The 18,184-nt window shown below is 36.6% G+C and overlaps 1 protein-coding gene across 3 annotated transcripts in view; it reads left to right on the forward strand.

The window, feature by feature from the left end:
• Lama2 (laminin subunit alpha 2) overlaps window positions 1-18,184 on the forward strand; it is a 679,163-nt gene that overhangs the window by 170,702 nt on the left and 490,277 nt on the right. For all 3 annotated transcript variants that reach the window (XM_008827821.3, XM_029560968.1, XM_029560969.1), the window contains exon 2: window positions 8,400-8,570. In XM_008827821.3, coding sequence (XP_008826043.1) covers window positions 8,400-8,570 — 171 coding nt within the window. The remainder of the gene's footprint in view (window positions 1-8,399; window positions 8,571-18,184) is intronic.

The raw sequence follows: 18,184 nt of genomic DNA on the forward strand, positions 1-18,184 counted from the left end.
AATGGAAACTAGAACTGGAAAGTAGCCCAATGGAAACAGAGTTACTGCTGGTCACAGACATGTGGATTTGGGGGAGAAGCTTGGCAGTTTGCTGTTCATTGCTAACTTTTCTCAGTTCTCTTCTGAAAGAATTTGAAAGGACAGTTTCCTTTCGTAGTAACCATCAATGTTTCACACACTTATGAAACTTTAAATTTTATTTGGACTGGAATGTATTGAAATTTATTGAAGCAAAAGATGATACGAATCTTACATATATATTATACCTCTACAGATGTAAAAAAGATGTGTATGTATTTGTCTATGTGAGTGTGTTACCTGTGTGTTGGTGCCTGCAGAGGCCAGAAGAAGGCATCAGATCTCCTGGAACTGTACATACAAGCAGTTGTGAGATGCTGACTTGGGTACTGGGAACCAAGCTCAGGTTCTCTGGAAGAGCAGCAAGTGCTTTTGACCACTGAGCTATCTCTCTAGCCCCACTTCTACAGACTTCAACTGTGAAAAATTTATGTGGTGAACACACTGTATCTCCCACCAGGATTCTGAAGTTAGCATTTTGGCCTCTTATCTTTTTCACACATCAGCTTATGTGACCATACCTATCTGTGAGTTCATTTTCTTTCTTGTCACATTGTAAACTTCATCCCTGTACACGATACCATGTACATAATTAGTGGGAGTTCACTATCAGTATACTTTCTTTGAAAGATAAAATTATCCACAATGAGCTCCAAAAACCATCATTAACCATAGGATCTATTCACTGAAAGTAGCATCTAGCAAGTTTAACACATGCATATGCCTGGGTAATATAAACCTTTGACAGGAATATTGTTACCATCAAATTTTCCTTTAACCATCTTCTCAGTTAATCTCTGCCCTCAAATTCACAAAGACAGCAACTGTATCCTCATCCTATTTTCCTGAAAGGATCAATGGCCTTTTTATTTACTCACTTATCTTCAAGTTTATACTTTTTTCTGTCATCCCCAATTTTCTATTAATCATGTACAATTGACTAAAAAATTCCAGATACTGCATTTTCAGGTCTAGAACATATGTTTGTCATTTTTATTATGGTAAAAAAAGATTTACTATTTGTCTTTTTATAACAATCATTGTTCATTTGTGTTTTCAAGAGTATATATCAATAAAAATAATTTAAAAGCTATTTTAAAACATTTTTTGCTTATTCCAACATCTGATTGGTCTCACTGGTGATCTCTATTAAGGGTTTTTCCCCTTAAGTATGGGTTACTCTTTATTGTTTATCTATATGTCTAGGATTTTATTTACTGAATACTGAATTTTGTGAAGCATTTGTTGAAGGAACTATGGATCTGTTATGTTCTTCTGAAGAATATCCAGTCATCTTTTTGTTGGTAGTTGTTAACTTAGCTGAGTTCAAGCTTCAAACTCGTCTTTCCTGTACTCTTGAGTAATCAGAATCTTTGATCTATTTAGCCCTAGTTAGAGTGTTTGGAATCTCTCTGGGACTTGCATAGGTTTGGAATCTGTGAAACATTTGTGCAGAGTGTGTACACAGGTTTGGAGCAGATTGTTCTGTGATCCTTCCTGTCTAGTGTTCCTTATCAGTTTAGAACTGCTTGGCTCCCTCAGTTTTGCTCTTTGATTCTTCCAGGACACGCTGAAGCTGTATTGTCCTGTATTGTGTTTCACCCATACAGTTTTGTATTTTCTGGTTTTGTGAAATTATCCTGTACCATTTCCTTCTTGTATGCACATGCATTTCTTCAGCCTTTAATACTCATGGTTCCTCTGGTTCAGCAGAAGCTCAAGTGTCAGCTGTCTGTCACTAAGAGACAGCATGGGGATCCTCCAGAATTTGCAGCTTTTATCTGTGGAAGCTTTGGTCCTATAGGAGATACTTCAATACTTTTAAAACTAAAGCTTCACCTGGGCATGGTGGTACATGCTTTTAATCCCAACACTGTGGAGAAAGAAGCATGTGGATCTCTGTGAGATTGAGGTCAGCCCAGTCTACATAGCGAGTTCCAGGCTAGCTGAGAGTACAGGGAGACTATCTCAACAGCAGCAGCAGCAGCAACAACAAAAAGTAGAGCTTCCATAAAGAATTTTTAAAAATGCATGCCCCATTGAAAACCAGAGTATGAGATTTGAGAATGAAGAGCATCAAAATAGTGCCAACGTGTATTAGCATGCCATGTTCCTTAAGAAAGCAAACAGCATAAACTGGTGTAACAAATCCAGTGGCATTTTATTGAACTTTCTAAATACTTGCCACGAGGTAGCAAAAGCTTTATTTCCTTTTTAAAATATTTATTTATTTATTTTGAAATTTTAGGAAAATTTTATCAGAATGGAAAAAAAAAAATCCTCAGGGCAGGCAAGCTGTAATCTCAACCGTTGCCTTGAGGAGAATGAAGGGAAGAAAGAAAAAGGCCATGAAGCCATGCAGGTTTAGAGCCACCATGAAGGTCAGACGTGGCAGACAGCCACATGGCGGGCAGAAGGAAGCTTTAGAGAAAATTTAAAGAAATATAAGATGCTCGGGAAGCCCGACGCATTAAAGAAACCATGTTTAGAAAAGAGATATGAAAAAAGGAGAGATTACACTTTCCTGAGAATTCAGAAAGAAAAAAGGGCAGACTTGCAAAAAGCTACATCTCTGTGGTCGGGTTCAGAAGCACTGCACTAGGAGGCAGGATTCCAGGAAGGAAAAATTCACCATCTCGTTAACCCACTAGGTATTCTGTCCATTTACTTAACATGACTTAATGTGAACTTGCCATCCTAGGAGTGGTCCTATCACCAATGAAACTGGAAAGGCTGGTCTTCCAACAGACTAGAGATTTTTATACTCTTGACCAGTTTATCTTATGGAGCTTTTTGCTACTCTATCATTCTCCCCTCTGGAGAGGTAACCCTAGAATCTTTGAAGAATTAGATAAGAGCCCCCGATACTTTCGGCATTCTTGGCCTTTGGTACAGAGTAGGCTACCAAGAGGCCCAAGGACATCTTGGCTTTTAGTCAAGACAGAAGCTAGCTGGTTTTCTTTTGGGGTCTTTTTACCCTAAATTGCCTAGCTAATTTCTACCTCCTATTCTTATGCCCCCACTGAAGAGGGTACCCTAATTGCCAATAGGGAAGTATTTATTACCTTTTCAAGATTTACACATTTTCCAGATAATTTACCAAATATATGCCTTTGAAACCAAAATGCATTATTTTGTAAATAGTATGTGTACTGTAATCTTTCATACATACATTATATACAAAGAATAAATATTTATTTGTTTTAAATTAGACTTTGTTCTTTATAACCACAAATCTAACCAAATTTGTTTTCTGTAGAGCTTATTCAAAAAATATCAATCAGTGGATAATAACCACTGGCTTTTATGTCATTAAAATTACAGGACTTCAAATTGAATTGAGATCCTCTAGTCAATACTCTAGAAAAAGATGAAAAAGTTCATCAGCTATTTACAGTTAATTTGTACTCCTAATGTGTACATAATCTTACCAGGTGACCCATATAAAATATGGTAATAAATAATAAATATCACCCTGCTGCTTTTGGCAAGGAATAGCTAGGTGTAGCTTAATAGGTCTAAATAATGAAAATGGATTGTAATCCACAATTTGACATGCTGAAGATTCAATAAGAGCTCAAATATTGACTGAGTCTTTGAACTGTTCATTAAAAACTAATTGAGGACCTTCTCAGACCAGTATACTTAACTGACTTTTTAAAACCAAAGCAAAATAGTGATTAAATTTGATAAAGCAGTAGCTCCCTGATTATGAAGCAAGGCATTTAAATCGTGAAGAGGTTAATTTTGAGTACATGACCAATAAGTATAGTAGAAGCAAATCAATGTGGAAGAGTGAAAGATGCTAAATATAAGTTTTATTAGTAACTTTAGTCTTATGTCTGAAAAACTCTATGAAGCAACAGTGGAGTGGTGACTAAGTTAGTTATTTTACCAAGTAGGTAAACTCAGAAGATTTGCAGAAGATCCAGGTCTGACTCTTTACCAAATCTCAAAAAAAGGACTTCTGAGATTTTAAGAGCTGAGTTCAATCATGCTATTAGTTTTTTAAACATTATTTATTGATTGATTTTTATGTATGTGTATAAATGTTGTACCTGCATGTATGGAAGTACACCTGTGCATGTAAATCCCATGGAGGGCAGAAAGGTGTATCAGATCCCCTGAAACTGTAGTTAACAATGGTTGTTAGCTACCATGTAGGTACTGGTAACTGAACCTGGGTCTTCTGCAAGAGCAGCCAGTGCTCTTCATTGCTGAGCCATCTCTCCAGCCACATCACCAGTCTCAACTGTACATATTATCTTCTCTAAGCTACATATTCTAAAGTGAAATGGCACAGTGCAAATTAAATAATATGAAAAACATACTATAGTTTCTGGATCTTTATCACTTAGATACCTATAATCTTTTTATATAGTTACATCATTTACTTTCATTTTTTTCATATACTTCTGTGGAGAATCTGGTATGCAATCCAATTCTATATTTTCTGACTATGCAATCAATAGTCGTTGAATTAATGTGTTTCTGCCTCTCTCTTCCTGGACTTTTTTTTATGATTACTTTGGCATGGGATAGAGCAGGTGGAATCTTCTCAAATTAAATTCTATAAGGCTGTACTAAAGCAGAGCATAGGGAGCTTATCAACATTTGTAAAACAGAACCAAAGGTTATGATGAAGTTCAGGACTAGTTGTCAGTGAAGGAGGAGATAGAAATCATAGGACTAACTTCACATCATCCTTGGGAGGTGTTAGAGATGTGAATAATAGACCAGAGAAAGCTTTTATATAAGTAAACTGGCTTTCTTGGAAAGGGTTAGGTGGAACTTGGTTACCTAACGTCACATTCCTAACCAGCAGGGGAGATAGAGTTCAGCTTTCTCCCACACCAAAAATCCAACATATTTTTTCCTTCTTATACTACTTTTTTACTTTATACATTAAATATTTGAAGAACTGAAAAAATTGGCTAAAATTTCCAACTATAGGCCGTGGTCCATTTGGATGTGTATGTAAACCACTGTGTATATTTTATATGTGTCTATATCATGTCTTTTATCTAGACAACTAGATTACCTTACGTGTTAGAATAAGGCAGGTTCAAACATTGACAATTCCAGAGTGCCCACAGTGATCTCCAGCACAAAGTCCAACTCTGATACTGTTCCCTCTGGCTGGAATATTTGCTCATTTTCTTCATGATCTTTTGCCATCAAATAAGTTCCAATTTCTCTAAGAACTAGTTTAAGATCATTTCCCACAGTAAACTCATCTTAATAGTTCTCAACCCCTTTAATCGCTGGCTTAGTACATATGCTTTAAATATCTTTGATGAAAGAATTGCACAGTTACATAAAACTGTAAAGAAAGAAGAGAAAGATATAGACATACCTTATTTATGTAATAATATATCACTTACTATAAAATATCTGAGATACAGAGGTAGTGCTCTGGAGATTATCTAATTATTTTAAAATTTTCAACTTCATAAACTTCACCAAGCTGCCAAAAAGTTTCTTACATATGTAAGAAGAATAGATAAAATGGAAAGATAATACATGACTTGTGTATTAGTGCTTTGCTTTTTTCTAAAACACTCCATATTTTTTCATGAACTAAATATGATATTTTAGACTAGATAATATCTCACATCATATTGACATACCAGTTCATTGTGTGAGGGTTGGATGGCATAGAGTTGAGGTAGGAGAAGGGGGAATGAATTTCATCAGAAAAAATTCTTGAGACAGTGAATGGAATTAAGTCAAAGAAGTGCTGAAGTGTTGGAAAATAAGAAAAAGTTGTAAACTTCAAATAACTGTTAGCTGACAAAAAGCATAAGACAGGAAGGTTAAGGAGGGGGAAGCTCATTGGAGAAGGAGAGCAATTTAGAGACTAGGGGGTGAGAAGAAGGGCATGAGGAAGCTGCTTGGTTGGTGGCTGTTTGGGAGTGATTGAGATGCGAGCTGAGGTAGCTCGTGGTTTTGTGGACTTATTCACATTCCAAAATCTCTGAGAATGACTACACCAAAGATTTACATACTCTAAACTTTTGTTTTCTTTATTTTTTTATTCTTCTGATTGAAAAGAAAGTTTAATAATAAAAAACAAATACATATGAGTCTAATCAAATATTGCAAAATTCTTATTTTAAAAATTATTTTAGTGCAAATCTAAGGTAGACTAGGACCACAAATTAGCAGAAAATTAATTTATGATTGATATGACATTGTTTATACCATCAGAGTAGTTCTGAGAGGACAGACTCAGATGGAGTCAGATGGGTTGGGTACACATCATAAACCCACTACTTGTCATTTATCTTTCTGGGGCAAGTTGCTTGACACCTTACTAAAGTAGAGGTAAAACAACATGTAGCTCACATGAGTGCTGTGTAGAGAAAATTAGCCCATGAAGATAAAAAGTACTAGAGCAATCCCAGATGGAAGAGTGTCTCACACAGTATAGATATACATTAATGGTGACTAATGTCATTAACACAGGAACATGATGTAGAAGAATATTTATAAGACCAACATTTATGTCATTTGTCCATTTTAAAGACCTTGACAAGAAACTCCAGTGGACTTTCATATGAACATTTGAAAATTGCCCTGTTCTGACTTTTTTCTAGTTCCCTATCTAGAACTTGTAAGGCTAATTACTCTTGCCTTTACTTCTCCTTCACATCTCCTAGCCATGATTCAAGGACTTTCTTCTTCCCTTAAAGACAAGAGTTAGGCAATTTGGGAGTCTTTTAGACAGACCCACTGAAGGGGCACTCCAATTGCTTCACCCCGCATCCCTGTTCAGCATGGAAGAAGCCAGAGCTGTCTGCGTCCCTATTCCCTATTGGCAATTTGGGTAACCCCTTCAGGGGATGGTGTGATAAGAATAGGAGGTAGGAATTGGCTAGGCATTTAGGGTAAAAAGACCCCAAAGGAAAGTAGCCAGTTTCTTGGCTAAAAGTCAAAATGTCCTTGGGCCTGTTAGCAACATACTCTGTTCCAAAGGCCAAAAATGTCAAAAGTATTTGGGAGCTTGTATTTAATCCTTAAAAGATTTTAAGGTTACCTCTTCAGAGGGGGGAATGTTGGAGGGGAGGCAGTGGGAATGGATTTGATCAAAACACTGTATACACATGTATGAAATTCTCAATAAAGTTTTTGTAAAAATTAAAAAATAAAGATATCTTGAGTAACAACTTTATCTTTACCATGTGTCAACTCCTGAGGATAAAGCATAAAGTATTTATGAACTAAAATGTCTAATGGTCTCTGTAAAACATCGAGCGTAAAGTATAGTCAGATAGAACTTTCTATCAGAAGTAATGACAGAGACCAGCCTGGCACAGGTGTAGAGCTGAGACAGCCTAAGTAGTTAGAATGTTGCATGTATCAATTGATTTTACCCATTTGTAATCTCAAATAAGCTTTCTGCAAGAGGAGGTTTCAGTTAAAGTAAGGCTTTTAAAGAGTGACTTTACTGCGCTGTCACTGAGAAAGAGTTCATGGAATGTGAATGTTAGACAGCCAGGTATCAGATTCGGCATGATGTTAAGAGGAAGGGAAGAGCTTCCACTGTGTTCTCAGCTTGAACAAAAGGCCTCTCCAGCCTTGCACTGAGATAGACCCACCTAAGTCAAATCCTTCCTTTGTATCTGAGACAGTAATTTCTGGGCAATGATCACTGAATACTCTGATGACTTATTTCTGGCAAGATTTTGCAATAATCATATGCTTGTGTAGCATACAGCCAGTAATGAATAGTTTTCCAAGGTCTTTTAGCATTCTCTGTTGTCTCCAGTCTGCATATGAGGAGTTGTACAGCCATTACACTACATCATAATTGTGATAAAAAGACCATGAAGAACATATGTGCATAGTTATATAGAAATGATGCATAATTAAAGTTTAATATTTGATATAAGAGAGCTGAGATGGAATATGAAAGATCCAGATTGAATAATGTTGTGTTATCAATAACATGAAGGTTGTTTTTAATTGTCTGAGACAGGAAACTTTAAATCAAATTTTAGAGCCTACACATTAAGAAGACAGCCTTAGGTTTCAAATTTAAGAACCAGAAAGAAAAAGAAATGCTCTTTTAAGAACATGTAGCATTTCTGTGATATACTGACTTAAGTCAGGTGTTTCTTACCCGCCATGTGGGTGCTCAAGTCAGGCCCTCTGTGGGGGCACTCAGAGCTTTGAACCACTGAGCTATCTTTCCAGCCCTCATTTCAGATTAACTTAATTCTCTGAAAATATTTTTATTTAATTGTGCACTTTAAATCTAGTAAAAAATCATATATGTTTGGTTCTACACCATATTTCTTTATTCATTTATCTTTTAGGTTTATTCCCCGCTGTCCTGAACCTTGCTTCTAATGCACTCATCATGACCAATGCAACTTGTGGGGAGAAGGGACCTGAAATGTACTGCAAATTGGTAGAGCATGTCCCTGGGCAGCCTGTGAGGAACCCTCAGTGTCGAATCTGCAATCAAAATAGCAGCCATCCATCCCGTATGTATTTTAATATGTATTTATGTGGCAATGGATAGAGTCTATGACTGAAAGATTTTGAGGCTAGGTTATATTAAATTCAAAAGGCTTGTTATCCAAGAATTCCTGAAATTTCTTTTGCTATGAACTTCTTTATGGACCCACTTTGTCATTCTAGGACATTTTAGTATCAGTCTGCAGTATACCAGGTTCAGTTATATAGGGGATTCACTAGTTGAAGTCCTGTGGCAGTCAGTAGGAATGTGGTTATTCACTAGGGCTTTGGTTGGTCATTGGTTACTTATTTGCCTGGTATTGTTATTGAGATCCAGTGGGAATCAATAGGGTCCTTGCCTTCAATTAATGAGCCAGGAGGCTGGAAACTGGCTATTGCTATGAAGTGCAGGTCCTGAAGTGAGAGAGAATGGCATAAATCCAGTCCTGCTGTAAAAGAAAGTTTGCCTGATGAAGCCATAACAAAGCTGGTGAATTAGCTTAAGTATGAACTGACAAGGCTAAGAGAGAGAGAAAACAAGAAGGAAAATGTGAAACACATGAGAGAGAGAGAGAGAGAGAGAGAGAGAGAGAGAGAGATGACAGAAAAGCTAGTGCGAGGATGTACACATAGTCAAGAAGGTTGGGCACTGGAGATGTTGGAGGGCTGAATGTTGGGATAAATGGAGTAAAGAGGCTGGAAACAGGATATCAAGAGTCTTATGAACGATAGGAAGAGAGGCCAAGGAGAGGTGCATGCAGAACCCTCTTGTTGGCCCCTATGAACCATGTAATTTTTCAATAGAATTTGAGAATGTGCTTTGATTAACACACCATAGTGGAGCACAATGTCGTCACATAAGTCTAAGTTAGAGGAATTAGTGAGGAAATCAGGTAAAGAGAACAATAGATTAGAGACTAAGAGAGCACTCCAAGACCTAGAGAAAAAGTAACCCAGAACAAAGAAGTGAAAGTTAGTAAGACTAAGTAACTACCAAAAGAGACAGTTCATGAATTTCGAAGATGTGAAACGGTATATTGAGAGAACTGCAAGTAATTTGGTTTAGTATGTAAAGAATTTGTATAATAAAGGGAAAAGGTGATTTTAAATGGTTTTAAAGATGGAATTTGACTAAGATATATTTTAGAAAACCATTATGTCTGCATCTTGATTGATTATCTATACTTAATGGCAGTTGAGGAATGGAGATAAAATTTAACAATTATATAATATTCAAATTTAATTCATTTTCTTTCTCTCTTATATACTACTTTTCGGAAGAGTTTTGTGTTTGCAGGAATATAAAGACTAAAGTACCAGGATTTCCTGTATATCTTCTTCCCCACTAAATGTGTAGCCTTATCAATGGGTACTATTCCATCTAGAGTGATAGTTTCCTTTAGTTGGTGAACCTACATTGGCGTGTTATCATCCAGAGTTCACAGTGATGGAGGCTCACTTTTACTGATGTACATTCTATGGGCTTGGACCAATCTATAGGGGTATTTAGCCATAATTCCATAACCTCGGACAGTTTAATTGCTCTTTTTTCTTAATGGAAGATAAAGGAAGAAAACTTTCACATTTTTTTTAATTTCAGAAAAAATGAGAATATGCAATGTGCAATTTTTTCATTTAGTAGTATTTAGAAGTATAATAATTACCTCTATTATATCAAATTTAGGGATATAGAAAATTAAAAATATTTTGAGGCAATATATATCAATATATAGATACTTCTATGATATAAATTTGAGATATCAAAGAATATATGGAAAATTAAAGGACCAAAGAGAGCATCCATGGAAAACCAGTCCTATCCATTAGTGACTGGCTAATTTCAAAGGTACACGTTATTGTGTGAGCATAGAAGTGGAGAGTGTGGGCACATCTCAGGCTTTGCTGTTTCTGATATGGGATCTTAAGAGCCAAACACCCGTGCCAGAGCGCCAGAGAAATCTTAGCAGATGCAGGAAATTACTGCAGACAATCTAGGCAGAAAATGAAGAGAGACAGATTTCAAGTAAGGAAATTAAGAGAATGTGATATCAAGTTGAGAGCAAGGAATTTTCAGGAAGAAAGAATTACCAATAATCTTTTCTGCTTCTCAGACATGGATTAAGAAAAGTATAATCTAGTATCCCTTGATTATGACAACATATATCTCTTCTGGTCATCAAAACTACAGTGGAGAGTTGACAGCTTAAGAGCAAGAAGAGGGGAGTGTAAGGATGTTCTGCTAAGTGTTCTAGTTGTGAAAGAAAGCAGGGGGCAGCCACAGGAAGCTGCAGAGGTGGGACGGTTTTCACACACAGGAGACATTCAAGCTAAGGGGAAAAGCCGGGACTTGGGAGAAGTGGTGATGGAAGTGATGAGGCAAACCACACGGACTTCCAGGTGTTGCAATACATGCTTGTAATTCAAAACCACAGGAGACAGAGGCAGGACCATCACAACTTCTAAGCCAATGTGGCTACACAGCAAGTTCTAGACCAACCAGGAACACTGAGCCATGCACAAAACCCTTTGTGAAAAACCCTAAACAAATAAAAATGGTCACCAGAAAATTCCTGGATCATTTGGTAAAAGTATAAAAAATTAAATTATCTCACATTCTTATATGGAATATTACAAATAAAGGGCATATGCCAGAGACCTGGAGAAACTTAATGGAATGGAGAAATTACTGTGGGGAATATAGGCAGGTGATGAAGAGATGCACATTTCAAGCAAGGAAATGAGAAGAATGTGACATAAGGTTGAGAGTAAGGAATTTTTAAGAAGAAAGAATAACCAACATTGCATACACACTGTATTAGTTACTTTTCTGTTGCTGTGATAAAACACCGTGACCAAGGGAACTTTTAGGAAGAAGAGTTTATTTGAGCTTATGGTTCCAGGTTCCAGAGGGATTAGAGTCAGTCATGGCCAGGAAGCATGGTGAGGTGGCTGGAGCCGGAGAAGAAAATTAAGCACTCATATCTTCAAGCAGGTACAGGAATCAGGGAAACACTGGAAATCCGACTAGGCCTAGGAACTCTCTAAGCCTGCTCCCAGTGACTTGCTTCCTCCAGCAAAGCCACGCTCTCTAAACCTCCCAAAACAGTGTCACTAGGTCAGGACATTTACCAGTGGGGGAATTCTCATTCAAACCACCACATGCCCCTTTCAAGTGACTAAATGCGAAAGAAGAATGATGATTAGTGTCAGGAGGAATTCTGGTGTGATAATCTTGACTTCCTTATAAAGCTCTGAAGCTGGATATTTGCTCAGGAAAGGGAGGAGTATTGAGAATAACTTTTTACAGGTCTCCAAGTTGATATAGGAGCCAAAATGAGAATAAGATAAGAAGCCATACAGAGTAAAAGAAAACTACAAACATCTGGACAGACCTTCATAGAGAATGCAGAGGGGAAATTATATATATATATATATATAAATCAAGAACATTGAAGCAAAAGCCAGAAAAGATATGGACTGATGGATGATAACTTACGTATTCTCTGGGAAGGCGATGAATTCCGATGGACAGAAGTCATTCTTCAGTTAGGGACTGCTGGCTTAAAGATTTCATTAAGAAGGTGAATGTCTGGAAGCCTTGGCATGGTGGCAAGAAAGCAGTGGAGGTGTGTATGGCAGGAATGTACAGTGGGCTTAGGAGAGGGTCAGCAGAGAGAATTAAAAAATAAAATATGCCAATATCAATGTGTTTATGCTTTTGTTCATATGTATTAAATATTAAAAATCATGGTATGTTCCATTATAAATTATACTGTTAACTATACAAATGTATTTATATATGTAAAATGTATTTATGTAAAAAGATAAAGAAGTTTCCATCAGAGAAAAGGCATGAATAATGCAAAAATTGTGATGAAAGACAGTTGAATAGAGACTCTTATGTGGTGAAGTGGATGATGGGCCCTTGCCTAGCTGAGTTTGCATCCTATTCTATCACCTGTCCTCTTCAGACCTCTGTGTTCACACTCTCTTGTATCTCAGTGGACCATACTTTTGGCATTCACAGACCAATTTTTTTTTTTACATTAAAGCCAGAAATGATTCTTTCAGTGAGGTGAGCTATGCATGTCCCCATTTTTACTCACCTGTGGTCTTTTAAACATGCCACAGCTTGGATTTATTTCATGTTACTTTTAAGTGTGACCAGCTTCATTACATTTCAAAACCAATTTTGATACTGGAAACTCAGAAAGAATAAACCCCAGCAAGAATAAAAATTTGGCAATAAATTAAGTGAATATGTTTGAGTAAAAGTTGTAGTAACATGATAAATTTCCACAAATTCAGTGACCTTCCAGAATAAATCTGGAAGGTTTGCATTTACTTACCATACAAAGAAAATGGAACTTGAGCTTCCTGGCTCTCATTATTTTGTGCTTCCCAATTAAAAAACCATCAGCTGAAGAGGTTTACCTCATCATTCCTTAGCCAGTTTTCAATGTGGCTAGCCCTTGGCTTGACTTAGAGAGTTTATCTTTTTATTTTTGAAGAAATGTTTCTCTCTTCTTTTAAATAAGGGAACTCTGCCAACAATTAATCAGTATTTGAAAATTAATTATGATTAAATAGTAAATTGGAATTATGGTTAGTTGTTGATTCATCTTTCTGTCCTTATCGTGGCTAATTCTCACATCAATTTGACCTGAGGTGGTAGATATCAAAATTTCCAATTATCTTCCCTCAGTAATTGCCTAGGAGTCATTAATTCTGTTGGGAAATGTGTTCACATGTGTGCTTTGCTACCACATACAAAACAATGAAAGATGCTTTAGGAAAATTTTGCAGGAATGTTTTCTATGACATTTATTTTTCTGTTCAAATAATGTCAACAACATTTCATCTATTGTTCTGACTCCTAAAATGCCTGTTTCCACATCCACTCATACCATGAGGGGTGTTTGTGGATATTTAGTTATGCTTCCTCTATTTGCTGTTGTTATAGAGTGACACTTTCCTTGACTATAAACAAATTCAACTAGCACTAATTATTAAATATATTCTGCAATTTTCTTTTCATTAATGAGCCATCACAGTCAACTCTTAATGTGACAAAGACCTGGTACAAAGTAAAGTTCATGGAGCTGTGTAGTTGAATTAAAATTTTACCAGTGATAATGGAATATTGTCATTCTATCCTGTGTAGTCATATCAAGATTTAAAATATGAATATCTATATTTAAAATACAAATGTCATGCCATAAATAATTGAAAGTCTATATTTTCATTTAGAGATTGTAGCAGGCTACCTAATAAAATTGAAATCAAAATTCTTACAAGTCTGAACACTGATATGTATGTGTGCATATGTGTTCATGTATGTGAGTGTACATGTGTGTGGTTTGTGTATTCTGTGTGCATGTGTAGAAGGCAGAGGATAATGGATGTTTCTCAGGTGCTGTCCATCTTTATTTTTGAGACTGGGTCTCTCCTTTGCCTGGATCTCACCAAGTAGGTGAGGTGGGAGGGTCAGTGAGTCTCAGGGAGCCTTCTGTCTTCTAACATTGGCAGCTCTGGGATCACAAGCATATGCAGGAGAGGTCCTGGCAAAACTGGATCTCCCGCTGTAGAAGAATGAAACTAAACCCCTATCTTTCACCTTGCACAAAAGTCAATTCCAAGTGGATCAAAGACCTCAATGTAAAGCCTGAAACTCTGAAACTGTTAGAAGAAAACATTGACAATAACCTACAAGATATAGGTGTAGGAAAGTATTTTCTAAACCAGACAGCAATCGCTCAGGAAACAAGGGAAAGAATTAACAAATGGGACCTCATTAAACTAAAAAGCTTCTGTACATCAAAGGAGGCAACAAGGGAAGTGAACAGAAAATCCAGAGAATGGGAGAAAATCTTCACCAGCAAACACATCTGACAGAGGTTTAATACCCAGAATATATGACGAACTCAAAAAACAGAGAATCAAGACAAGAAGTAACCCAATTAAAAGATGGGTTAAGGAGTTGAACAGAGAGTTCTCAAAATTAGAAGTAAAGATGGCTATGAAGAATATTAAAAGATGTACAACATCACTAATAATTAGGGAAATGCAAATTAAAACAACTTTAAGATTTTTATCTTACACCAGTCAGACTGACTAAGTAAAGAGAACAAATGATACCAAATGCTGGAGAGGATGTGGGGAAAGGGAAACACACATCCACTGCTGGTGGGGCTGCAAACTTGTTCAACCCCTATGGAAAACAGTATGGAAAACTCTTAAAAAAAATTACAAATGAATCTACCATTTGACCCAGTTATACCACTCCTTGGCATATACACAAAGAACACATCCTATTGCAGAGACACTTGTACATCCATGTTTGTTGTTGCTCTTCTCACAATAGCTAATAGATGGAAGCAACCTAGGTGTCCCTCAGTTGATGACTGGATAATGAAAATGTGGTTCATTTATACGATGGAGTTTTACTCAGCAGTAAAGAAAGATGAAATCATGAAATTGCAGGTAAATGGATGGAACTAGAAACTGTTATACTAAGTGAAGTAACACCGGCTCAGAAAAAAATTGACATATGTTCTCATGCATATGTGAATCCTAGAACCAAATCCTGATAAGAAAGTATGTATCCACACATAACTACAGGAACCAGGATAATGGAAAGGAAACAGGGAGATAAAGGAAAAGAAAGAACGTGAAAGGGAAGAACAGTAGAAAACAGGCCTTAATAAGGGAGATATGGATAAAATTAGGGTTAGTTTAATGAAGGGGGGAGGGAAGGGTGTACAAGGAAACTAGGGGATTAAGGAAAAGAAGGAGCTCAAGAGAGGTAGGCCATAGGAGAAGGGTGTTATTAAAGGAGAAAGGGGGAAAATGGGGGCACCTTAATTGGGGAAACCATGATGGAGGGGTGAGACAACGTGAGAGATACATAATGCCTAGCTAGTTTTAAAAACCAGAGAGAGCCATATTACTCTAACAATCTACTGACAAATTATACATAGCAGATCAAGAAATATATGTCTAGGTAAGGTTTATTGGAGAACAAGTGGTCTTTGCCCAAGCTTTATCTACATGACACATGTTAATTATAAGTACCAGACTGGTGAAACTAACCTTCTTGGATGTCTAACAGTCATACTTTGAGGCCTATATTAATCTGGTCAGAGGGACTTAAAAGACAATTTTTGCTCCTTGCCCCCAAGGTCAACTAAGTTCCAGGGGATATGAGCATCTCAAAATGTCCTGTAACTGTGGTAAATCACCTGTCCTTTTGATCAAGGAGGCCATGGAGACCCCACAAAATGGTCTTGAACCAGCGTCCAGCCTACAAAGAGGAGGGTCAATACAGAGGAAACATTTCCTCCATGCTTCCTGCCATCCATAGTTGAGCAGGACCTTTGACTTATCTTCACATGGATGGAACTGGTAAAAGAAAGGAGCCAGGGGCTCCTCCCAAGCCTATGTGACCCCTGAGGAACAGATCCTGAAATGACTTAAAGAATAAAAATAAATTGGTTTATCTGGGCCAACTCTATGATCTTATACACCCAAAAGGAAAGTATAACCAAAGATTAATCGGATCAATATAATTCTTTAAGAGACCATGTGTATAGCTAAAGGCTACATAACAAAAAACAATGCCAGACAGGAAATACCTTCCTTTGAGTTGTTGGCCAGGGTGGCCAAAGTGACCCCCCAGACAGTAACCCAGCACAGAACTGGGAAAATGAACAGCAGAAAAGGGACCTCCCAGATAGTAACCCAGTCTAGAACTGGGAAAATGGACAACAGACCCCAATCTTACCTAAAGGAATATTGACAACTAATTGCTGCTAGATGAGGAACAGCTGACCTTCATAAAACAAAGACCTCTAGATAGGCTGACTAGATTCACCAGAAGGGCAAGTAGTGGGGAATGGCTGGGGGTCCTGACAACACAGCAGACAGTAGCAGGGATATCAATGTATAAGGGTTCCAGTGGGGGGAGGGAGGCTATGGGAGGGTGCCATCTGGGAAGTGGGTGTGTAGTTGAATAAGATTGTTTGGGATGTTCTGTGTTTTATATATACACACACACAAAAAAAAACTCAAGAAATTTTAAAAAATGTATTATATTTGAGGAGGAAGCTGAGGAGGAAGCATGGAAATTTACATCATGTTAATTAGTAGAGGTGATAAACTTTGCCACTGAAATCTACCCAATGACTTTATAGACATACACAGGCACCAAGGATCCAAGTACAACTGATTATGACTAGTAATAATCAGATACATACAGATTAGAGATGCATGTGCCAGCATCTCAGTGTTAGTAGCAAAAACAATGAGTCTTTCTGCAAGTATCAATATATTCTAAAATGAAATGGAGCTCTTTTTTAAAGGTTAAAAACTCTTTCAATTTTATGTTTTACAGGGCTTACACTGAGTTCAGTATTGTATAACTGTATTAATTCAACTGTGAATCTAGAAATTTGCAGCCACTTGTGAAAGAGACGTACTCTTGCTCTGAAGTGCATTACTGTATATGTTAAAGCTGTAGTGAAATGCTTCTTCTAATCATGTAGTTATTAAAAATTAAAAAGTAGTGATTAAAAAAATAATTGATTCTTCAAAGCATTAAAAAAAAAAAAAAAAACCCAAAAACCTATGCTGGGATTCTCAGAGCCCTGTTGGAAACAGATGTATAACATGCTAGAAATTGCAAGTGAATCCAGCACTATTTTGGAAACTAGTCCCAGGATTTACAGATTAGAATTGCATGTGCAAACATCTTAATGTCAATTAAATTAAAAATTAATTTTTCTGTGTGAAACTGTGTATGTTAAAAATGAAATGGAGATCTTTTTTAAAGGTTAAAACCTCATTTAATTTTATATCTTATTGGGTTTATACTGAGTACAGTATTGTATGACTGTAATAATTCAACTGTAAACCTAAAAATTTACAGCCAATTTTGAAAGAGATGTATCTTAGCTCTGGAAATTGTTATTGAATATGTCAATGCTGTTGTAATGAAATTCTTCTTCTAAGTATGTGGTTATTAAATAATTTAAAAAAGATACATTTTAATGAATTTTCCTTAATTTTGATATTATCGTGTTTAAAAACATTCGTTGGCTTGTAAATGTCCCATTAAGTTATGAAATAGAGGTGATAGCATATTCGAAGATGGTAATGTTGATTCAAGGTTACTATTACTTACAAAATCCCAAGGCTAGAATTATTATATTAACTCTATAAATCTCTCATATACATTTGTTTTTCTAATTTCATTTTTCCCCTGAAAGTTGAGGATCTGGATCTGCTGCTGTGAGTGGAGATTTGCCATCCCTATTTTAGGGATGAAACTGAGTTTAAGTGATTCGTCTACAGTCAGTTAAGTGCTAAATGGTGAGGTTAGGAAATAGCTAGCTTCTTACATGCCTGATCTTATTATCTCAAGTCTTTTACTCTTTCATCACACATCATTAGAATGTATATCTGAGTTCCTTGTTATTATGTTCACAAATTAAGAGGGCAGGGTTATTCCTCATAATGATGAGTTTCTGGTTTTTTTTTTTAGGTGTTCTTTCAACTTAAAAATAAAGATTTTGTCTAATCTAAAAGATTGTTCATAGACTATTTATATTAGGATTCTCTAGAGGAACAGAACCAACAGAAT

This window comes from Nannospalax galili, unplaced genomic scaffold, assembly GCF_000622305.1.
Source record: "Nannospalax galili isolate Female #2095 unplaced genomic scaffold, S.galili_v1.0 scaffold53, whole genome shotgun sequence".
NCBI classification, from domain to species: domain Eukaryota; kingdom Metazoa; phylum Chordata; class Mammalia; order Rodentia; family Spalacidae; genus Nannospalax; species Nannospalax galili.